General features: G+C 42.7%; 1 protein-coding gene across 3 annotated transcripts in view; it reads left to right on the top strand.

Annotated features, from left to right (window-relative positions):
- Positions 1-25,607, top strand: part of LOC121192311 (ERC protein 2-like) — a 145,723-nt gene that overhangs the window by 91,974 nt on the left and 28,142 nt on the right. For all 3 annotated transcript variants that reach the window (XM_041053961.1, XM_041053946.1, XM_041053954.1), the window contains 3 exons: positions 11,013-11,160; positions 15,527-15,688; positions 19,922-19,987. In XM_041053961.1, the coding sequence (XP_040909895.1) occupies positions 11,013-11,160; positions 15,527-15,688; positions 19,922-19,948 (337 nt within the window). In that variant the 3' untranslated portion in view covers positions 19,949-19,987. The remainder of the gene's footprint in view (positions 1-11,012; positions 11,161-15,526; positions 15,689-19,921; positions 19,988-25,607) is intronic.

The following is a 25,607-nucleotide window of genomic DNA, read 5'->3' as shown; positions in this document are numbered from 1 at the left end:
AAGGCACTCACTTTTGCTGTTTCATGCTTGCATGCACGTGTGTGTACACTCGCGTCCACAATTGCAGCTTCAATTTTCGTACTCTCGTAAAACATATAAACACGCATTCGACTTTCTACAAGCAAGAAGTGCCATTATGATAAGAGCTCGAGTTGTTTGAATGTGTCTTCGCACACAAAGCTTATTCATAACTATACTTTACAAGTGAGGGTATGTCTCTATTGGGAATTCACACCAGCTGCCGAACAAGAAAATGCAATGGAACAACAGGTTCAATGTACCAGAGGCATGATCTGTCTACACTAGCTGCAACGTACAAATTACCCAGATTATAGAGCGGTGTGGGTGTATATGTCTGTGTGTGTATGTGTGTGTGTTCTTGTGTTTACCTCTGTGTGCTCTTGTGTTTACCTGTGTGTCTGCTGTGTGCCAGTACAGCTCAGTGTGTCTTTTAATGTTGGAACCCATGTCTGTTAAGTTTATCAGAGTGTGTGTGTCTGAAAGTGCTCAGATGTATGTACTTGCGCAGTGTGTGTTTTCTTGTGTGTATTGACAGGGAAATAATAGTGAGGTTTTTTTTTTTTTTATCAGAAGGCCAGGTAGTAATCATGTCACTCTTTGATCCCATGATCCTCGCTGATCTGTCTAAATATACAGCAGACCTGTCCAGGCTTGGCAACAGCTCCTCTAATCAGCACCCTCACCCAGACCACTGTGTGTGTGTGTGTGTGTGTGTGAGTGAGAGAGAGGGAGAGAGGGAGAGAGAAAGACTGTCTGTCTCTGTGTCTGCATCTCTCTCTTTCATGATTTCTTGCCTTGAATGTATTTTCCCCCCCTCCACACTTTAAAGCACTTTAAAGCTGGGCTAATGAAGTCTATATAAGTTAGTATGTGGTCAGAGTGTGTTTGTGTAGCAGACTGTAAAGAAAGCATGTGGTTCTTGCTGCTTCAACACAAAGCAGAGCAGTTTGAGCTTTTTTTTGCTTACATTTTACCATCCTTCATCAAAAGAAAACTATTAACCAAGGTTGGAATCACAGGATTGCTTATTATTAGCAGATGTGTCTGTATACTCTATGTGTATGTGCTCAGTCTATGCAGTAATCTACTTGCATGCAGCTTTGTACATGCAGGTGGTAAGTACATTTACTCAAGCACAGCGGTTAAGGACACATACTTCCATAGCGTCTTAATTCTTTGACGCCACTATGTGTCAGAAGGAAATACTGTCCTTTTGACTTCACTACATTTATTTGACAGGTGTAGTAATTTTACATGTCAAATCTATGGTCAGCTCATGATTACAGTGATGAAGTGTCTTATTCTTAGCCCCCCCCCAACAGTATATAAATTAATTTAAATTAGCTCCACCTCAAACAGATAGAACATTAAAATGCTACCGCAAGTAAAAACAATATAATCACATAAAAAGAAAAGAAATACATTTCCTTTACTGGAAGGATCATTGCAGCTTTGAGTGCAGGACTTTCACTTGTAATGGAGTATTCTTTACATTGTAGTAACAGTTTCAACAAAGGTAGACAGGTGCGTCGCATTGTTTACATATGAGTCTGTGAAAGGTTGTATTACAGAGCATGACAGAATGTATGTATTACATTTATTTTTAGCACTGTGCACATTGTTTAAGGATTTATGTTGCAGTATCCGTTAAAAATGTTTACACTATATAATTAAGTTTCAAAACCATGTTTTCCTTTAAAAAGAACATCTCTCTCATCATTTAGTTATGGTTCAGGTTTCATTCTATGAAAGAAACAGAGCTCTGTTCTGGAAAGACGTATTCTATGTAGTTTTCCAGCTTTGCAGCTTTTATAATGGTTGAGCTCATGTGGCTGTGATTGGAAATAACTGTGATTGGCTGATGGAGTGTGGGGTGAATGTTAGTGTGACCTTGCGTGTCCTTTACACACTGACGGGAAATCGACTAGTCCAAGCTCCAAGGAAAGCTATAATTCTGAGAGTAATACAGGCCAAAGGAGCATACACACATCTTCTTTCTCACGCACGCCTACATGCACACTCGGCCTGCACCGAGCAAAGTCCTAGCTGTGCTGTAGTAACCACATTAATTGGGTTGTGTAATTGTCTGGCAAAGCATTGTGGGAAACAGCCCATACAGATCTGTCCCTTCACCTCAAACCACTTTTTAAACATGGACTCCCATCGTCATGACAGTGCTATCCAGGAAATTGTTGAACATGTGTGGATATGTGTGTCTAAGCATGTGTGTGTCTGTGTGTGCGTTATTCTGTAATCGCCTGTATGTGTATGTGTTTCTATGGCTCCTTTAAGGGAAGTGAGTGTGGTGGCCTCCCATTCCACCGCATGTCGGCTGTGGTTCAGCTGTGGTCCACCGCCAGGCCCTACATTTGGAACACAGAAAATACACCAGGGGTACTCGCTCCCTCTGTTTTCTGGACCCGTCTTTCATCGGTTTGTGTGTACGTGTGTATTTTGGTTAGTCCACATTTGTGTGTGTGCATGTGTAATAGTGCGCCACTATGTTGTACTCTCTGCCCCTGATATTTTAAGGCTTTTTGGCCCCACGTCATGAGTGTGCGCTGTATTTCCAGGCTGCAGTTAGATGACCGGAGTGAGAGAACCCGTACAGAGGACAGGAAAAGGCAGGAGGGATGGGGAGAGAGGAAAGCAAGGCGGGTAATTGAAGGGTTCAGGGTAATACTTAGGCCAAGGATGGCTGTTTCAACGTGTTTGCATAACCTCCTTGAACTTAATATTTAGCCCCACTCTGGAGTGAGTATAGGGCACGACGGAGCCAAATGGAGAATGATAGAGGGAGTGAGGAGTCGAATGATAGAGAGGTCCAAGTCCAAGGCGGAGGTGATGCCATTCTCTCCTCTGATGAGTGGCTCCTCTCTTTGATTAGCGAAAGAAAGGAGGGAGAGAAAGAGTGATGGAATGAGGATGGAGAGAGAAAAAGACCACATATTGTGGTGGCCCTCCTGCCCGAGAGCCTATGATGAACTTGACAGAGGATTATTTCAACACAGTGGAACTCACAAGACACCACAGAGGACCTCCATTTTAAATGACGCAATGCAGAAGGTGTCCTCCTGGTATTTTCAGTTTACATTACTGACAGTTTAGAGTAAAAGCTTTACTGTAGCTCGTCTCATCCCAGAACAGAAAGAGAGATAAAGAGTTAGAGAATTAATGATGCTCCTGTTTGTTCTTAATATGCAAATATAGCTTATTTTCTTTTCTTTTCATTTTTATTTTACACAGAAAGGGAACAGAAAAAAAATGTGATAGAGGATCTGCTTTCAAGTGCTGAAATTATGATTAATCGAATTATAAATTTGTCAGCCGAGAGAATATGAAACAACAACAATTCTGATAACCGGTTAAGAGCGGAATTAGAGGTTTGGTCACACAAAAGAAGAAAGTTTAAGATTTCACATTGAGCTCTGGGAAATTATTGTTTTTCACATTTTTTTCATCCTGTGAGAGACAGGTGGCTCTCCTTTTTTTCTAATGTGACCTCAAAAAAACCACCTTCTCTTTTGCCACATGTTGTAGTTTCATTTCTTGATGTTTAAAAAAATGGGGAGGAGGGGGTTGTGGGACAGCGCTCTGGTAGGATCAGAGACAGACAAGTCAGGGGGACATAACTCATCAGTGTTTATACTGAGGCCTTAGTGCTCTTTCTTAACACGCTGCATATGTGTGTATGTTTCCCCCTCCCTCTGTCTATGTGTGTGTGTGTGTTCTTACAGTAGTGTGACTGGAGCAGTGTTTCTCATTCTGTGACCCTCACCTTTCTCTCTCAGATGACAGGGAGCTTTAAACAACCCAGCTGCTGTATGTGTGTACGTGTGCATGTGCGTGTGTGTGTGTGTGTGTCTGTGTCTGTGTGCCTGTGCCTGTACTTGTGTCAGACATGTACTGGGAGGCAGGGGAGTCCTACATGTGTATGGTACAGTGTAGCACCCCCTGTCTTGTTTCTTGTGCCTTGGGGAGACACTGTCAGTCAGCTGAGCGACAATAAAGACAGAAAACAAACCTCCTCTTTAACAGAATGAAAATTGCTGCTCGACTATTGGTAGGGTCCCTGGAGGTTTAGGGTCAGAGCTCACATTATTGGTTGAAACTGTGTAGGCGGGCCTTGAGCCAGACAGCTCTGGAGATTGGCAGAGGCTTTGACTAATCTGATTTGGATTGTGTTTTTCTCGCATTAATGTGAAACACCGAGGTTACACAGAAAAAAGTACGCCCACACACGTACTCAAGCCAACACGGGCACACATGGAGATACCCAAGGTCATCCAAATGGGAAAAAGCTGTTGGTGACTTCATAATTTTCACTGACATCCCACTATGCCTTGTTTATTTATCCATCCTGTTTTTACAACAACAGGAATCCACCAGCCCCTCGCTGATCCTCAAAAGGTGATGCAATGGAGCTAGAAGAAAGAGAGGACACGAACCCTCCACCAGTTGTTCTGTCTGCAGTCTGTGCTTCAGCAGTTCAACACTTTAGGGAATATGCTTATTTGCTTTCATTCAAAGAGTTAGATGTGAAGATCGATATCAGTCTTATGTCTGTGCATTAAATAGAGCTGGATGTGTTTAGCTGAGCTTAGCATAAAAGACTGTAAAAGAGGGAATTGTTTGTTTAATCCTTACATGAACAGAAAACACAAAATGTCAATTTGCGATTTTAAGGGGAGTTAAGTGTAGGAGCTGCTGTATATTTTGACAGACAACGTTTTTTTAATCTGCTCAGTTCATCTCCAGCTGTAGTTTTCATTGCCAGTTCACTAGTCAGCTTCAGATACATTGATATACATATTTTGCTAATTGTTCTTAGTCTAGCTGTGGACTTACACACAGACATGAGATTAACATCAGTCTTTCTATCTCACTTTCTTGGGAAAGAATGCAAAAATGAACAACTGATAAAACATATTATATTAAATTTAAATTACATCCTTGTGTCTTTTAGATATTGTTTTTGCCTTGACAAGATAGTTGAAGTTTTGAGAGGAAGTTAAAATGCTTTCTTCATCTCATCTGTCTGCATTCACACATACACACACACCCACCCACACACACACACACATGCACAGCCACCTGGTCTCACTCTCTCTCTCTGTCTGGGTCTTTCTGTCTCTCTCTCCCTCTCTCTGACTGGAATGCAGTGGTGGTCGTCTGGTCCTGCTCATCTCTGGGAGCAGTCAGCCATCTCTCCTCGACCCTGCTCCCACTCTAAACATTTGGCTAGTTTTGGCAGACTTGTTGATTTTTGTCCCCTCGTATTTTCCCCCTTGTTGCTGTAAAACTGATACATACTCTTTCAATTAGACCCAACCCCCCACCCCATCCCACCAGTCAGCGCACTAGTGTGGGAGTGGGGGTGAGCAGAGTAAGTGGGTTGTATATTTTATTAGTGAAGTGAAAACACACACAACCTGGCCAAGTTCTGGTAGAACCATCTGCTGTCATGGATTTTTCTTGGGAAGCACAGCTCGAGGTTAGCATGTTAAGTTTAGCATTCTTGCTTGAAGCTCAGGATTACCATGTAATGTCTAATACAACTGCGCAAAAGGAATATTGGAGTTGACATAAATTTCCAAACAAGACAGGCATACAAATTTTGTTTGTGGTGGGTATGGATAAATCCTATTTTACAGATTAAGATAGATAAAGTCTTTAATCCATGGAAGCAAACAGAAGGAAGTGGGTAATAGGTAGATCTGGCATGTGGCTGCAGGTTAGCTGCTACAGGTTAGCATGGAGCTAATCCCACCTAAGGTAGCCAAAACTTGGACCTCATAAAAATGCATTTAACCCGCATTTAAGGTTGAAACACAGATTTACCATCTCAACAGGCTTTGCAGTAAGCTTACCAAATGAAGCCAGAGCATGTGTTTTATGTTGGAAATAGACATTTTCCCTACCTCCTCAGTTGTAAATAACATAGTCTTCCAAGGCCATAAATAATAGTGTCACTCAACCATGCCCCATTCTCATGTCCTCTGCTTGCTCTCGCCACAGGCCTCTAGTACCGCCTAGCCAGGGGCCCCCAGCTTTGTGCCGCACCTTCACACACTCACAATCAAGGAATGGCCATAAAATGCTTGTGGAATGTTTCTGCAGAGCTGCACAGTTAAGTGGTGGAAATGCATGATCACAAACTAGAAGGACTCATAATGGATGTTCTGGGAACAGATATTAGTAGACTCCCCATGTTTTTGCTAACAAAATACATCGCACATGCACTTGAGGACATGAAAGCACAAACGTGTGCACAGACAGGCAAATGCACCCCTAAGTGCTGTGTGTGTGTGAGCACACACTGCACTTAAGGGCAGACAGTATTGATGGTTCCCTCGGGCATCACACGGACGCATCTGTTTCTGTCCCACTGACTCTCCACACTCATAATTTCAAGTAAGTCATAACACAAATTATAAACACATATCCCTCAACCGTGACGCCTACGAATAACAACATGGAGTACGCTGAGCTGATTTAGAGTAGTCTGGGACTCTTAAATCTTTACCTTTGCTCCTTTCTTGTCCTCTTCCTCTCCTTTTCTTCCCTCTTTTCTCTCTCATGCAGCACAGGTGGCAGTCACTCCTGTCTAACACATACTTGCCCTTGTTCTATTGCCTTCATCTCTTGCCATGTCTTCTCTTTTTGATTGTTTTTATTCTTGACCTGTTGGCTCTGCCGTGCTTTCTCCGCTCCTTCACAGCTACAGTAGACATCACTTCACATCTTTTTCCTTTGAATTTGTTTTACGCAAATGTACGCATGTGTGTGTTTATGTTCACTCTTGACCCATTCTTAACCCCTCGTCACCCAGAAATCTGTCTGTCTGGCTTGCCAGTCTCCCATCTGCCCTGTGACGCACAATCCTTCGACAGCAGCCCCACTTCTAAGATGTCTTCATCAAAGTCTTCTTTCCTCATTTTTCTTTCCTTCGCCCTGACTTATCTCTTTCCGCCTCACATCTCCCTACCCTTCTCTTCTTCCACTCTTTGCATTCCAGTTTTTCTTTCCATATTGTCTCCGCTGACCTCCCTCCTCCCTCTTTCCCTCTCACCTCTCATCGCATGGTCATGTACTTTAGCCATCCATCTCCCACCTCTGTAGATCCAAATGTCTCAATGTGTCCCAGGGAACATGAAGGTTCAATTAGAATCACATGTTGTAGTCCAGCAGAGAATTTCACCGTTTGTAAATAAGATGTCAGTATAGCCTATGCTATTCTACAGAGCCTTGCATTCTCCCTCGCAACACTGAAATCAAATATGAGATGTGTGAGATGTATATAAATGCACAGCTGTTTATGTGAGCATCATCTTCATCTTAACAGCCAAAATATAGCCTTTCTATTCTCATAGAATAGAAAAACTAAAGTAGATGAGTGTTTTGGCAGTGCAGCAGTGGGATTTATTTGTCCTTTTATTGGAGTGCCTTTTGACTTCTCAGATCAAGGGGTCTGACTTTTATGAAGACTAATCACAAGTTTGTCATGAAAAAAACATTTCATTGTCACCCTTTCAATTGGAGGGGAAATGAAGATAATCCTTTGTTTGTCCAGGACACGCCAAGTCTAAGTTCAGCAGGGAGTGAGACAAGAAGGGAGGAAAAAGAGAGGCTTCACCCACTCAAGATCAGCCAGCAGATACAGTACAAGCATTTGTCTTTGCGTGTGTGTATGGTGTGTGTGTATGTGTGTGTGTGTGTGTATCAGATAGATGAATCCTGTCTGCTTGACTTATGGACATTGCAAGCATGTTCTACATCAAATACCAAATGGCCATTCAAATTAGATGTGATTAAATACTCTAATGTGATTCAGGTTCAAAGACTGTTAGTAATATTAATCAGCACACACACAGACACACACACACACAGACACACACACACACACACACACAGACACACACACACACACACACACACACACACACACACACACAGACACGCACACACACACACACACACACACACACACACACACCACACACCCACAGTCACTGATTGAGGATGTGGGAGACAGAGTTTACAGGCTGGCTAATCACAATAATGCCCCCTTTTATTGTTTTAGGAAGACATCACTCAGCAGAATCCTGCAGTTACTACTCAGAGAGCAGCCACAGTGAGACAGCACCGTAATCCACTGTGTTAATTTAGAGACTGGAAGTGATTTAGATTGCAGTGAAGCATGGCGGCCACTTTGCTTCAGAGGTTTCATTCAATCAGGCTCAGAACGTCCCATGGTCAATTGATAATTTTCATTGGGAAAGTCTGTACCTAAGGAGTGCAGGTGAGATGAATGTGAGAGCCATGTCTTCACAGACAGCAGCACATAGTATGCTTTGCTCATAAATAGACAGCATACAGTAACTGTAGAAATTAATTCCTTGCAGAGGGTCACAGTTGCAGCATATAAGATCTAAAATATCAGACAGACGGAAATAACTTAGGTTAGGTTAAGCAGGTTTTTTGTATGGCTTTTCTTTGTCTCAGATTTTGTTATGAAAACTGATAGTGTGTCACTCATTATTATCTTTTTGTGATTAATCTAGCACCCAAACCATGTCTTTCATTAGCTGATTCAGGGGAGGAGGCTTGATAAATGGGAGTGTGACAATCCTTGATAAAGTGACTCAGTGGTGGTCAGGAAAAGATCGATCTCTCTTTGGCATTTTGAGATGCATACAGAGATAAGATAAACCTCTCCTTTAACTGGGGTAGGGGTTAGTGGTCTCAACCTTTTACCACACCCTTCGTGCACCATATTGTCCCTACATTTCATGCATCACCCTCTTAAATTGCCCAAGTATTCTAAAAATGCTGTCTCATTCTTAATGGTGACTATATAATTCGGTGAAATGGACAGAAAAGTGTAATTATTATGTGTAGATTTTCACAGTTACATACTGACCTTAATAGACAAAATTCTCAAGTTGTGTTTGCATGCAGTTAATCCTGAATGAAATAAGGAATGGTGTGGCTATGAGACTACTGGGACATTATTTGATGTTGCTGAGTTTCCAAGTTCGGCAGTGTGGTGCAAAGATGGCCATGCTGTGAGTAGGTTAGGGCTGTTAATCTGACACACTGTTTATGAACAGCGACACATTGTGCCACATTCCTTGCCCATATATGACTCTGTGTATCACCTTTTCACTCTGTTAAGCACAACCAGAGATAAAGTAATGGATTTGGGATACCAGTCACAAAAATGCAAAATTTATCATTATGTTTGTTAGGCCATGGATGAAAAAGTGGACCTTTTGAAGGAGTTAAAAATCTGTCACACTTTTGTTTTATTTGTGGATTTACTAAACTTTAAGAACCATTTTATATTGTGAGTTGCCAGGTCTAGCAGAATAAGCCTACAGTCTAAAGCACTTGCTCTGGTACAAGTCCAGTGTAGGTGTGTGTATGTGTTTGTGTGTGTGTGTGTTCCAATTACAGTGAGCATTAAAAGGAATAACAGTGGAGGTGTGGGGAGACGAAAAGTGTCATGTTGGTCCAGCTCTGTGATGAATGGTGTGATTAGCTGCTCCGATCCATGTCAGGACACACACACACATACACACGCAAATACATACACAACATGCGAGCACACACTTGAGCACACACAAACACAGAGGGGCCTATTAAAGGCCTTCAATGCGAGGATCCAGAATCCAGATGCGGCGTGCAGATAATTGTACGAAAAACACCAAATGTGAAGTCCCAGAGCAGCAAGACTTTATTCTGAGTTCAGCATGTTTATTTTCACAATTGATTTATTTCTGCAGGGACTTAAATCATGGAATAAAAACACTCCAATGCAGGTCAATTTTTAATTGAGTCCAAAGTGTATTTTGAATGCACCCTCCCTCCTCCTCTTCCTCTAACCCTCACCTCACACAAACACACACGTTACCTTACCATGCCGGTTTAATGCCTTCCTAATTTCAAATGTGATTTAACAGTCTGGAGTTCAGCCATGGTATGTTTATCTAACTTAAAATACCTTCAGAACCTAAACTCAGAGCTTGAGACTCCTGGGATGGTCTTTCAGATGAACTTTGTAGAGACAAAGACCCATACAGAAATTAAGCCACGGTCCACCGTACAAAAAAATGTGCATTTCTAGGTTCGCCTTTTCTTTTTTAATCATATTTATACAGTGGGGTCAGTGGCTTAAGTAGAGAAGGTGTGTCTGCCTAGCTATCAATGCGAATATGTTTGTGTGTCTGAGTTTACAAGAGTGGGCGAATAACATGTGTTTGTCACAACACTGGATTTACAACATCCTGCTTGATGACGAGGATAGTCATCACCAATCTGCTCTGTAGACGTGTTACGCAAGGCATTCACTTAAATCCTGTGGGAGTAAACTTCTGCATCTGGTTGGTGTGTGTATGATGACGCTTGAGTGGAGTTTTTCCCCCCTGCACCTGTGGACAGTCATTTGTTGTCACCCCCCCCCCCCCCCCCCCCCCCATGCACACACACACACACACACACACACACACACACACACACACTCACACACACACACACACACACAAAAACACACTCACAGACACTCACTGTGGTAACCAGTGGTGACAGAAGAAAGATGTCATATCCTCCTCAGCCTAGTCTATTAAGATCCATTACACTATTACATGCCCATGAGTCACACTGAGGTACCACTAATACAGCACTTAGCAGACCACTTCAAAGATGTCTGCTTCTTTTCTGTGGAATCTCTGTCTGAGTTTAAGGAGCTCTGGAATGAGTGACTTTGCTCTGACATCTGCATACACAGAAGGGCCTACAGCTGTAGATGTGGGTGCTGTGTGGATCTGTGTCCCTGTGTTGTCCACCTGTGTATTCTCAAACTATAAAACAAATATTTCCACATTCTAACTTTTTATTTTTACGTTTTATGTTAACATATAACATTTTTTTCCTTATATGATAACATTCTTACCTTTTGCACCCACATTTCCTACTCTCACCCCTTCCAGGCAGCAGGCTTTGCTGGCAGCCATCAGTGAGAAAGATGCTAACATTGCCCTGATGGAATTATCCTCCTCCAAACGGAAGAAAGCCCAAGAGGAAGTGATGGCTCTGAAGAGGGAGAAAGACAGGCTCATGCACCAGCTCAAACAGCAGGTACATTCACCACATGTGACCACAAGCTATTTATACATGCATATAAACGATGAATCAAATTTTCAGCACTCCTGGTCTAAGAGGTTGACTGGCCGGCACATGAATCAAATGGAGCCTGCCCTTGCGGTCGCCGTTTAGGACAGATTCTGGCTTTGTGTATCAAAGCAGGACTCCAAATTCAAACCTGCTGTAGATGGTTAAGCCTTGCCTGCATTAAAACAGCTTCATGGGCAGACTTTTGAACTTTAAAACCAGGAACAGATAGAAGTTAATGGTTCCTGGTAGTTAACAGAATAGACTTCCCTGCCTCAAACCACACTTACTGCGTTCAGTCATCATAAGCCAAACCAGTCAAGCAGGAGCTAAGATTCCAAATCCAGGCACATAAACACATGAGGACGGCTATTCTCTTAAAAATAATTTTGCAATCAGAGCTATTAGATGCACTCAAGTCGCAGATGTAGGTTGGTATCATTGGTGAGTCACCGGCAGACTTTTCTTTCTGATGTCTTCTGGTGAAAGAGACAAAAATCCAGCGCACAGCCACACACATACCTATGCACACACACCTATTTCCCATGTTGCCCTGGTTCTCAGTATGTTCCAAGGCTGATGAAGGTATGTGGGTCATTAAGGTCTGGTCAGACCACATCAGTGACTGAGCAAACTTGAATGCTAACGATAATGAGGCAACAGCAGGGAGTAAACATGTACAATCTCCTGAGTCACAGGAGCTTCTGGGAAACGATGGTGCATTTAAAAGTCAACAGATGCAGTGCCAGGGTATGCATTTAAGTTCGAACCTATGTTTGCTCGTGTTTCGTAAACGGTAAACAGTTCCTAGGGGGTGCCATTCCATTTGAGGAATTTCAAGGAAAGCCTATTATCTGTTTATCGCCATTGGATGCGTCATGTTTTCCCGTTGGGTAACAAGCAATTAAAGTCCACCTGATGATGTGATGAGCTCTAATTTCCATGATGTGGCCTCCGGGTCTGGAGCAGTGGAGCGGAGAAAAGAAGGGAAAGGAGGAGAAGTAAAGAAAAGCAGGGATGTGAGAGGAGTGATCAACACAAACATAAACTTTCTTTGTCTCCAGTTTCTCATGCATGCAAACCTGATTTCTTAGAAAGTCTTCAGGCACAGATGGATACAGTGTAAATCCATACAGTGTAAACTGCTATAACTAAGTGCAACTGTATACCAGGCAGTGCTTTGGCCACCTAGCACAAGGGCCCTAAAAGTATGGAACTTTGTCATCTATTCATGTTATGGATGCTGTAAGGTAAGTAGTTCCTCTTTGCACTACTAGGGTTCCTTCCATTTCACAGAATGAGCTCTCTGGAGGTTATGTTGTTCAACATGACACACACCAACTCTCTGTCTTCTGACCCACTGACACACATATCAGGATAGGTTGCCTTCCTTAGGTCCTCAAAAGCCAATGGCGGAAGGAAACTGCCCAGGAAATGCCAAAGAATTATGGGACTCAGAGTCTCTAAGGAGAAAGCTGATCTGTAGACAGCAGATAGATTTACAGATAGCAGTGCCCTGTCTGACCTCCCCACATCCCTCCTTTGGAAGATCTTGTGTGCGTGTGTGCATAAAGCAGGCGGTCTAAGACAAACTTTCCTCTCTCCGTCAGTTTGCTTCCCTTTGAGGTATAGGCCTTCTTCAGCACAGACAAACACACATATACAAATATACAGCCACACACTCACACAAACACACACGAAAAGTATAGTGTTTAGACTTCCTGAGGAGAGAGTCAGAACAAATGTGTCCCCGTGTGGGAATTCTCTGAGTGGTCCTATCCTAGTGATGGATGGCCAGTGGAAGTCAGTGGTGCTTTGAAGCTGAGAAAAGATGAATTTTGTGTGCCGTTCTCTATGACTTTCTCTCTTTCTTGCCTCATTGCTTTACTCTTTCCCTTTCATTTTTGGATGCACTCAAATATCCAGTCTCTCTCCCTGCTGAAAAGATGGATTTTGTGTTCTCAGATGTGCCATTGAGAACAGCTTATGTAAAACAATCTGGCTGCTTAGAGCTGGGTCACTGTGTTACTCTCTTTTTACTGGCATAGCATAGCAATGTTGTATGCATGCACATAAGCACACACAGACCTGATTAAAGGAGTACGTCGCTTTCCCCAGCTGCCTGTTTGTTTAAGGCCTTACTTGTCGGCCTCCTGCGTCCATATGTGTTAATACAGCCCTGCTCTAATCAGGACAGGCTTGTGATTTACAGAGGGCTTGGACTGAGGTTTGGGATGCAGCTGTAAGCACAGCAGCGGAATCATCACTGCCATGTTTACACCAGCAGCTGCACTTTGATACACATGCAGACCCACAAGCACTGCGCAGACATACAGTACAGGCCAAATCTGTTATGGTTAGAGATGTCAATTAAGAACTCTCCTCTCTTTTCCTCTTTCTCCAGTAGTACCACCTGTGTCTATTCCAGGCTGCCTGATCTGCAAGCAGGCCTGGAGGCCATTACTGAGCTGTTTACACTGTAAAGCCACTAATTAACACTAATTAACACACACATTCCACCACGCAGACATTTTGTGTGTGCACACCTTCTTTACATATGCACACAGGAATATGTCCGTAAGAGCAGAGTGAATGTGTGTGTGTGTGTGTTTGAATAAACTGGATGGCCACATGTGGGGTGTCCTGACCACACAGTCACACTGTTCCAGAAGCAATTCATCACTCCATTCATTCGTGTTTGTGTCTCAGGTCATTAAATATTAAGTATGTATACACACACACACACACACACACACACACACACACACACACACACACACATATATATATACACAAGCACATTCTAGGATATTTGGCTTCTTATGCTACCAAATATGTTTGTAATTATATGAACAGGAACAAGTAATATGGTTCTTATTAGATTAGCAGTAAGGACTAAACACACATCAGCCTGTTTGACCCTCAGCCACAAATTAGTTTTGAAAATATTTCTCTGTGAGAGCTAAACAGCATTGTCAAGAGTCTGTGTGGAAGCACCTACAGTATACACTGTGCAGCAGCACAGTTGTTTCATCAGCTGCATGGTATATGATAGTTATTGTCCTCACCTCAATGACAGGTGTCAGCTCTGTAACTGTTGCACTGAGGCCAGCTCCACCCAGTAACACCTGCTAGTGTCAACACCTGAGGTCATGGAGGGCCGTACACCTCAACCTAGCCTTTAACTGCTCTAACCACTGGTCTGGTGTCTGTCTGAGCCCTCCTCCATCCCTCACTCTTCATCTTTTTCTCTCTCTCTCTTTCTTGCCCTCTCACCATGGTGTCAGTGTTCTCACCTTATCTAAGCTGCACTTCTTGAGTTTAAACTAATTGCTAACCTCTTTAATACTAGCCACATCCTCTCCTGTGATCCTGACTGGCTCGTTTCCTCAGTCATTAGGCCTCAGTTCCTTATCTCAGCAATGATGTCCCCAGGCTGGTGACTACTGTAACACCATCTCCCTCCTACCTCCACAGCTGACTCAGGCCCTTTGTCTGTTCCTGCAGCGGCTGTCTCTCATTTAAACAAGGAAAGCCACAACATTTTGGATGGGAGACGTGTGCATATCTTTCATTCGAATCATCTTCATCCCATACACAATCCCACCTACCGCTCTGCAGTCATATCCGCTCTCGGGGGAAGTATCTGCCGTTAAAGGAATAAAGCTGAGCCTGTCAATATATCTGCACCCACTCTGTCTCTGTCTGTCTCCCAGATTGCTGGCCTCACTGGAGTTAGGCTGATTGTTAATGTTAGTCAGCCTAGGCTGTTATCTCTCTCCAAAGCAATGATGTTGGCAGTATGACAGCGTATTCCACAAACACTCACACAAATACACACAGATGCACAGACACACGCACAAACAAAGGACACATAGTCTTACTTAGTCATTTACAGGCATGCAGAAAGATGCATATTTGAGTGCAATTTTCATCAGTGACATCTAAAATGAGGTTGCTTCAGCCGAGCCAGGACGCCTGTGGCCTTAGGCTGCATGAAATACTCACTAACTGTTCTTACTAGGATTCGTCTAATCCAATTAAATGATAATCTACTATATGGATGACATTTGACAGACTTACGATATTTTCATCAGGCTTTCCGACTCACTCAATTTATGACCTGTCAAGTGTTGTTAGTGCTACTTTTTTATCATCTTCGATGGCTTTCAACATGCTTTCCCCCATCCAAGAATCCCTCAGCCTAATCATTCTAAGACCTCGAGATCATTTTCAAGAAACAAAAAAGTAGTGTTGGGGAAATAAATGGCTTAGTGTATGCGTGTTATAATTTTGCGTCATACATTTTCTTGTTTATCTCCTTTTTTTGCAGACTCAGAGCAGAATGAAGCTGATAGCAGATAATTACGAGGAAGATCACATCCACCCCCAGCATCATCCTCACCATGCTCACCACTTGCATCCAGCAAACGTGCACCACCGAAGCCTGCCAAGAGGGGCCCCCCATGCCAACCACCGACCCCCTATGGACCAGGTAAATATGAATGCACACACACACACACACACACACACACACACACACACACACACACACACACACACACACACACACACACACACACAGACACACTCACCCACACCAATGAGTTTAAAGCTTGGACTTGTTTACATAAGTTGACATGTTGTGGGCTCTCATTCTCATGCTTTTAAAGTTGATGCAATTTTATAGTTGTCATCCCCGCCACTAGTCAGTTGCAGTTGGACACAGCAGCATAAAATTTCCCTCTCTCTCTTCTTCTTCAAACCCATTACTTTCTGCCAACTCGGTTTCTTCATTTAGATAAGAAGCCTGAAGGGGAAAACTGCCAAATGAGTGTTTTTGATCGATGGGATTTGTGTTTAAGATTAGTTTATGTGTCATTCATCTCTCATATGAGCTCCTATTCTCTGTCTGAGTATCATATCCAGACTGCCCTGAGGACAAACTTGTCTGTTTGAAGACAGCTGAAGAGCAAACTGTTGTTATCAGCACAAAGTGGTTTTGTATTTGTGTGAGCATGAGCGCATCTCAGTGCACATAGGCGCGTGCCTGTACTTGTGCATGTGTATATGCACGTGGAGATTCACACCTGAGTCTTAGTTGATACTATGTACCCAGATGAAATCGCTAACGGGAGAAAGCAATCTTCAAAGAAAGATAGAGGTGATTTCACTATCTTTCCATTAGCTGATTAAAGCTTCTAATTATTTGAATGCAATATAAACCCATCACAGCCCTATTGTTGTCAAGAGGCAGTGATTGGGGGGGATTCCAAACTATGAGGATGAAGTGTGTGTGTGTGTGTGTGTGTTGGGGGTTTAAGACAAATAGCTGGTACCTGGGGATTTCCATATTCCAACATCTGTTCTATTTGATATGTGGTATTACATGTTTCTAGACTTTATAAATGTTTCTGAAACTGCTGTCTAAATTGGACTCAAACATGCACTGGGGATTCCCTGTCCTTAATATCTCCAAAACACACACGCATGCGTACAAGCATACAGTCATATCCATGTGTTACCCCACACATACTTTGGCAGTATGTCAGAGGACAGGATCGCTGGTTTTAATTTTTTTTTTTTTTTTGTCTTTTACGCCTGTGGGAGGACTCTGGTTTTGATTCCTAAAAGAATGTGAGGGTCTGGGGTTGATTGACATCCATATGCACACTTTTCACTCAAGAACCTCAGACACACTTGAGTTATATATTACAGTAGAGTATATTTATGTGGGCATTTGCATCCTTTTCAGGCGTTTTAGAATGAATCTACATCTAATTTTTTGGCATTCACATGCTTTGATATAGGGAAGTTTAAACTGAAGAAACTGACATGGAACACACTGTAGCTTAACCCTCAAAATCACCTTGTAATCCCACAAGGACCACTGTTAAATTCTTACTGTGTAGTTATTAGGTTATGCTATGTTATGTTTTACATCTGACTTGCTAAAATAATATTTTCCATCTATTAAGTCTCTGTATTGTACTTTTGTATTGCAGAATACTTGTGACCACAGCACGTTTTATATTAAACTTGGAGCTACAGGGGGTGACTTTTTAGTATCACACATTACTCCCATTCACTTTGCATTTATAAATATCTTTCCCTCAATATGGCTACACAACACTGTTTTACTGCAGCAGTGTTTATAGTGTTTGACATATGAAACAGTAGCTCTCTGCATGTGATTTTTCAGCTTTTCAAGTTGAACTGAAAAAGCCAAAGAAAGTATGATTAGGATTAATGGGAAATCTTGTTAAGAATCTAAAGAATAACCAAATAACTCATAAATCCATGCTGATTGGCTGAAGTGTTCTTTCTATTAAAGTTGATCTTTTTTAGGTCTACAAATGTAGTGGTTCATACTTTACATGCAACATTTAGGAAAAAATTAAAGTTAAACTGGTTTCTAAAGGAGGCACAACTATATGTCGCGGGGGAGCTGGAGCCTGTCCCAGCTGACTATGGGCGAGAGGCAGGGTACACCGTTGACTGGTCGCCAGTCAATCGCAGGGCTACAACTATATGTATAAATGTCCTAATCAAATATGTGTAGCAAGATATCATCATCCCCTTCTGTTCACAAACTACAACAAAACTGATCTTCTGTGCAACACACCCTCGTCAGAAACAGCCAACAGAACCCGTTGACAGAGGTCAGCCAATGACCTCTGTCTCTGAGCTTTTCCTCATATCTGATCTTTGACCTCATGGGGAAGTTCAACAGAGGTCCAGGGCAAGGCCTCCAAGGTGTGTGTGTGTGTGTGCGCGCGCACTGGTGATGGGGGATGTCAGGTCACACAGTCTGGATGTCACTGAAGTCCCTGAGGTGAGACTGTTTTCCCTCTAAACACAGGACTTCACATCTCCTTTAATCTCACTCTTTCATCTAAATGTGATTAATTACCCTGTTTGTTTTTCTTGAACACTTTGTTCTGTCTGTCTCTTATTTCTTATGTTACTGCCTTCTCCTTCCTTTCTCCACTATGCTCACTTGGTTTTCTCATACCTCTTCTGTCTCTTCTTTTACCCCTTAACATCACTTTTCTTCCCGGTGTGTTTTCTTCCCACCCATGTTCTTTCTCTCCATTTCTCCCTGTCTCTCATTCTTTCCTTCAGTCCCCCCTCTCCCTCCATCATTCTCTTTTCAAATACAATATCCAAGTACAGCCAGGCCAGTGGTTCAGTGCATTGCCGGGTCCAGAAACGCCACTCGAAGGATGATTGATGATGATAATGATAATGATGATGAAGAGGGTCTGCACGCTCACCCTGGAGACCGCAGTGCCTTTCCAAGATACAGCCAGGGCCATGAATAACATAGCAGTGACCACGCATGCCCCTTTCTTTTTTCTTCTTTTTTTTTTTTGCATTTGCATGTGCTCAAACACAGACACATACACACAGTACTCACTGTCAACTGACACATTTGAAACACGTAATCATGAATGAATGCACTGGAATAGTGGACACACAGACCCAAGAACACACTTCAAGGTTTTTCAATGATCCAAAACAAATGTCATTCAAAGCTCATTGCTACAGTTAGTGGGTCCATCCCAATCCTCTGAATATACACCCAGTACTTAATCCGTGATGGACTTAGTCATTGGCCAAGTGAAATTTAATCGGAGTGGACAAGCACAGGAAGTTGATTTAGCCTCTTGAGATGCACCCTAGGTCTGCATCTCAGCATGGAGTGTGTGCACTTTGACGGGCATATTGTGTTCATGTTGTTCTCATTTAGCCATGCCAGCACCACTGCCAGATACTTGGCAGCAGCCTCGGAAGGAAATAGAAAACAGCCATAAAGTGTTTATCAGAGACAGAATTATACAGCCTTTTCTTTTGGGTTGTTGTTATTTTTTTCTAAGCCTTAACATGCTGCCTGCTTCAGGTTTATGAGAAGTAGCACATGGTATTTGGCCTGTTTGTGTGTATGTGTATGTGTGTGTGTGTGTGTGTGTGTGTGTGTGTATGTGTCCTAGAGTGTGTGTGTGTTTAACCTGGCAGAATGAGTGGTTATAGGTCTGGCTCTGTTTACAGGGCCTGTCACTGCCATTCATTGCATGTTAGCATTTAGCATCTAGCATGATCCATTGAAAGGCCATTATATCTATAGCTTAGCTGCTTAGGTGTAGCCTACTGAGTTTACCGAGCCTGTCACAACCATTCAGTCCAACCAAAGCCACTGTGGACTGCAGCCAAGTTCCTTGTGTTTTTTTGCTCAGCGTTAGCATAGACTCTGCTTTGCTGGAGCTTAGTTTAGCATTATGCAGGCATGGGCTTGGCTATAGTGAGCTGCCAGCTCATGCTAACCATCGTAATGTTAGTGTCTGAGTGAATTAGCCTTCCTGTTAGCAGGGCTCTTGTCTGCACAGTTTCAGCCCCAAGGAAACCCCTTGTGTGTTTAGTTATTGGTTCCTAACAATCACACTGAGGAAAGCATTTCATGATATCATGCGCAGCTTTTCTGAATGAGGAACATGAACAGGCTTGTTTTGATTAAAAGCCACAGGGGGTTAGGAGGACCATAAGATTGAACAATGAGACTGTACTTGTAAAGACATAACCACTGAGCCAGTTTGTACAGTAATCATTTGTTTTGAGGGGAAGCCATTTCTTGCCACATACTGTGTGTCTTTTGAAGTATAACATGTAAACTGATGGTCAATGGATGGATGGTGACGATGACAACATGTTCCCCCTGTTTTTCTCACAGGATGATGAAGAAGGAATATGGGCGTGATGGCCACCTCCATGGGAATCCGGCATCCATTTGTTCAAAGTAAGTGTCTTTTACACTGCGACTGTTACTTTTCTTTGCTAATTTTAGAGTTAATATATTCCATGCCAGTGTGTAGTACTGTATATCTGCTCCAAATATTTTAATGATCTTCTACACAATAGGCTTCTTCAGTGGGCTCAAGTAACCATTAGCCGGGAACATTGATGGTACCACAATAACCACACCATTACCCAGCTCTGACAGAAGAGAGTGTAATAGAACCCGGCTTCTTGTCTCATTGCTGATGAATTTCAGTCGACTTAAGAGCCTCAGTTGATTCAGAGGTTTACGGCTGGCTTTCTGTGTAGTGTTCATATGTTGGTCATGCCGTGGCCATATAGGTAACTATGTGGTATTAGACCTATACACACCCAGCGGCCTAAAGCAAACGTACCAGGGCCCAAAGGTGATAAAAACGACATGGTGAGAAAAACCAGAGATGGACGACTCTGTCTCTCCACGCCCCGCTTTTTCAGTTGTAGTAAAGTTTTACCGCGCTACCCCACCCCGTTGTGTGCCAGTGTGTGGGGTAGTTAATTACAATACAACGCAGAACAGTCATGAAGCCTTTTTTTAAGGCTGCGAGCTGAAAAAGCATAAAGTGAAGAATGCAGAGTCATAAAGGATAATTCCTGTTTTGGGGGTTTTATATCGAAGCCCCCCATAGACTCAGGATGCCTTTGAACGTAGATGTGCGGAAAGAAGTCTGTGCAGGGAGGTTTATGGTTTGCTTGGAGCTAATACAAGTGTGTGCAAGACAAAGAGACACAAAGAAAAAGAGAGATTTATAAATGTACATGTGAGAGACAAGAGAGATAGAGAAAGAGAGAAGGGGAAAGAGGAGGAAAGGGGAAGGGTTCTTATGTATTTATGTGGGAGCGAGAGAGAAAACAAGGCAGCATGGTATACTCATAGTTTCCAGTGCATCTCATTCTTTTCCCCCAGTAATCCACAGGTGGACCATCACAAGCAAAATCTGTCTCTAACCTCAATGACTTAGTAGTTGTGCACTTTGCCCCAGCGCTGCTTTTGGGATTAAGAGTCATATAGCTTGTGTGTGAGCAAAATAGTTTGTCTTCCTGCAGTGCAAAACTTTAGTGTGTTTAGCCATGATGTTTGTGTGTGCATCTGCAAGTGTGTGCATGTGCGTGTGAGTATGTGTGCGCAAGAGAGCGTCGCTGAGCTATACAGTGCCGGAGCAGCCCACATAGCCTATAATCCAGTCCATGTGTGCTGAGAATGCAGTAGTGTCAGGATTCACCGTAATGAAACAGACCACACTGCCCTCTTTCTCTTTCCATCTCTCCATCTTTTTCCATAACTCCCGTTCTTTCCACCTCTACTCAGATTTTTAGCTTGCCCTGCTTTAACGTATATTCCTTCAAGGTAAACCTAGAGTTGGACCCATGACGAGCCTACTGCTTTGGTATCTCCAATCAGATATCGTGTGTGTGTGTGTCTGTGTGTGTGTGTATGTGTGTCTGTATTAGTGCTTCTTATCCCAATCTAATAGAATAAGCCAGGCACATTAGCCTTTAGCGCAGAGTGGTGTTGTGGCTAGCGATATCAGTGCTGCTCATCTATCCACTGCTGTTATTCTGGCAGTGCACAACGCGAGCGCAGCTAACGTGTATTAGCCATCCTCTACGGGAGAACAGATGGGAGCCATTTAGCGGTGTGTAGCTACAGCACAATAAGGCCAGACCTAATCCCCATATCCTGTCCCTGAGTGAGCCCTCCCTAATATGAGCAAACAGAGATGACAGCACCGATAGACAAATAGCCGGAGCTCTGCATGTCTCCGTGCATGTGTGTATATCAGTGTCTTTGCAGGCATACATGTTAGCTTTGATTGGTGTTTCTTATGGATAGCCTTGGCTCCCAGTGCTAGGCTACATTTTGAATTCCACACAAACCGAAGTGTTGAGTTTGAGTTGGCAAGTTTGAGTTCTGAGCGTCCAGGTGTGGATTTGTATTGGTTAGCCGTGGTTCTGTCTAAGAGGACACTGGGCTCTGATTGGCTCATTGTGGTTGTATATGTCCTGCTGTTGATTACAGAGGTTTTGTTTACCCTCTTGGCCTTCAGGACCCCCCTCTAATGAAATAAGAATGTCCTTTTGGACAGAGAGCACAAGAGAAGGGGGTTGGAGGAAAAAGTGAAGGAGAACATGAGGCCAAAAGAGTGAAGCAGAGTGGGGGGGGAGAGGTTTTCTGGAAACATTATGCTTTTATCCCACCGTGAAGTTATTTGTACTGAATGAAGCGAAAAGAAGCTGAGAGGCTTTCCAAGTGGGGACAGAAATATGTTTGTGTGCGTGTGTGTGTGTGTGTGTGTGTGCGTGTGTGTGCGTGTGTGTGCTTGCAAGGAGTGAGGCCTTGTTCAGGTTAAAACAAGTCAAGAAGATGGCTTTCATTTGCCCATGCTGTGTTTGCTCTGAATGCTGTGTTTGTATGCCTGCATTGTGAATGTCAGAAAGTATCAAACTCGTGTATGCACGACTTAAGCAAGTCAAGAAAAAGGAGTGTAAATTTGGTGGGAAACTGAAACTGGACAGCAGATTCTCAATCCCACTTATTATTCTAAAAAACAGTTTAGTTATAGTGTCACAGAAATGTTTGTGCTTGACTCTTGATCGGCTGTTTCTGTTTGGTTCTGCCTTCGAGTCCAAGGGCTCCTCTCTACCGAAATTGCCAACTTATGTAACTCATGAACCCAAACTAGAGCACCCATGGAAGCAAAGCAAGCAGGAAACTGTGAATTTTATTGACAAGATGATAGACCCCCCCAACCCACCCCTCCAGTGGCTGACTGTGGGAGGCACCTGGTGGCCTTTCTACTTTCTTGTCAGGAGTTTTGTGGGGAACTGGAAGACTCATAGGGATGCCTTGTACAGATAAGCCTTCCCTTTGAATGTACACATAGGTTTCATCCAGCATTTATCATGTTAAGACTGAGTATTATGTTTTTCACCATATACTGGTAGTGAAATGAAATATGGAGAAGAGTACTGTACAAATATCTGTAGATTTCTATAAGGTTGTGGGTCCATCACAATACATTCTCATTCAAACTGGTAAAGTCAGTCAAGTCTGTAGACATTTAGTGGGTACATCTGACATACTGTGAGGTTTTTCTTTCTTGCTGCAGTTTACTGTTATTAGGTTTAAAAAAAATGATAAAAATAAATAAAACAACAACTTCAGCGTACATATGGAGTTCTTTCTGTATATACTTAATATGGAATTGGAAATGAGCTTGTACAGACCATACATGCAGTCCAACGGAAATCACAGCTAATGTCGGCTGTTAGAAGTGAAGTCAGTTTTCTGTAACCACAGTTCTAGCTGAGATCACAATAGTTTTTGGCCTGTAGCAGTTGAAATTAATGAAACCTCAAAACCAAACGCTCCTACAGTACATAGAAGTGATAATGGAAAATAAAAATGCATTGGTTTTGCCTGTGTGAAATTAAATCACCTCTCAGTGTCTTCGGTTTTGCAAGTATTGTCATAACAGTTTGCAGCTCAGATGTGTCTGCTTCTAATGCCACTGTGTTCACATTCATTTTAAGAGTGAACAAACTACCATGCCTTAAATGTCAGGTTTAATGAATTATAATTGGCAAGTTTGCCAGCGGCATCTGAAATGGTCGAGCAGGCCCTGCCACTTTTTCTGCCCTGTGTGCCAGGAGGTTGAATCTCCAGTGTAAACAACTATTATCCCACGCGATGATTACTACAAGCTGATGGCACATATTTTTACAAGTCGCCTAAAGAAATATCTGCCCCATGTTTTCAACACAACTCAGTAAGTGCTCATTTATGAATACACTGGTCTAATTATGGATTTTCTAGACATTCAGGAGTGAATACAGGAATAATGGTTTAGTCTTATTCCAGTATTCTCCATCATGTTTTCATGGTTTGTTGACTTTAAATTTAAGCTACTATACTTCATTTGCTATTCATGGTTTGGTCTGTTCTAGGAAGATCTCAATTATTCCACACTTTTTATTTTGAAATTGCATTTTTGTTGGATATATATGGTCAAAGTACACTTTTGATTTCTAGAACATACAGAAACCCTGAGTTTAAGTCATGGAAATATCTTTCAATTCAAGTATTAAACATCTATATTAAGTTCCAGGCTGTAGTCTTTCAGCCCATTGAGCAAGTGCCCAAAAAGTCCGAAGTTCCACTAATGTGTGTGTGTGTGCCATTGAATGTAAACAAACGTGTGCACATGTGCATACACATGTGTGTGTGCATTTGGGTAATATTTGGGTATGGGGATATGTCCTCGCACATATGTGTAGCCGTGCTGTGCTATGTGTCTTTGGTGACTAGTGAACCACAGCTTGGAGGTCAGCAGAGGCGTCTAACCGAGGCCATCCCTCAGCCAGCTGTCATCATCATCAGTCTCTGAGGTCAAAGGTTGTTCCACCAGGTTGAACATGAGTGGAGAGAAGTCAATAACTCAGCAACACCTGAGCACTGACATCTGAGTGGGCTGTACGTTGATATCTGTTTCACTGCATCCTGACACAACACCTGAATCATTTTCTAAACTGCCTTACTTCTTTCCGTCTTTATGGGTCTTTATGGGTGCAGAGACTTTAGGAAAAAAAAATATAGTGGGAGCATTCAGAAATAAGCACTAATGTGGGCAGTTGTTCTTGAATCCTCAAAAAAATAATTATGTGAAAAAGGGCTCTGATTTTTACCCATCAGTACAGCAGTTTAGAAAACCCCATAAGAAAATAAAATGTTAGTAATCATCTATGTAAAAATATATTGTGTAATAGAGGAGGGCAAGAATTTGGCATAAATGGCACAAATTAGAAAACCATATTGAAATATGTGAGACAGGAACTCAAACTCAGTCATTTCCACCACAGTCTCATTTGTTTACTGCTGTTATTCTGTGGCATCATGATTGATCTGACAAAGACATATTGGTGTTTAAATGCCATGCACAATATCACCCTTAAGTAGTTAAATGAAGAGCAGCAATAGAGTTGCTTTGTCACTGTCAGCAATGTGAAGCTGTAGACAGACAGGACCCAGAGACAGAGGAGGGGGGGTGGGGGTGGGTGAGGGTGAGGGAGGAAGACAGGGATAGGGACTGAGGGAAAAAAGGAAGGACGGGCAATCACTGTGAAGCAGACAAGTTTATTCATGTTTTTTTTTGTGGTTTTCTTGAAGTTGAATGAAGGAGAGGACAGTTAGACACCTGATGTGCGGATCATAAGGCAGTTTGTCTGGGTAAGCTCCCTTTCCCCACCCACAACACACTCATTACACACGCCGAGACACGGCCACACACACAATCGTTCGTGCAAACCTGCAAATGTTCAGGAACAAGGATAGGTTTTTGTAATTCTGCTTCTGTTATCACAGGCAAATCCCTACCGATCAGTGTTTATCCATGCAGCAAAAATTTGCATGTGTGTGCTCATCTAATCAGAAGGAATCTGTGAAGCCCTGTGTGGGCAACCCCGGCAGCACAGCCGAAACATGCAAATCTGACAAGCTTGGCAGCCAATTAATTGTATAAGCCCCTTCTCTGCCTTCACTCAACTGACCCTAACAGGTCTGCTGTCTGCTTGAGTGTGGAGAT

This window comes from Toxotes jaculatrix, chromosome 2 (genome assembly GCF_017976425.1).
Source record: "Toxotes jaculatrix isolate fToxJac2 chromosome 2, fToxJac2.pri, whole genome shotgun sequence".
Classification (NCBI taxonomy): Eukaryota; Metazoa; Chordata; class Actinopteri; family Toxotidae; genus Toxotes; species Toxotes jaculatrix.
Note: the sequence above shows the minus strand (reverse complement) of the source record. Positions and strands in the feature narration are given on the sequence as shown.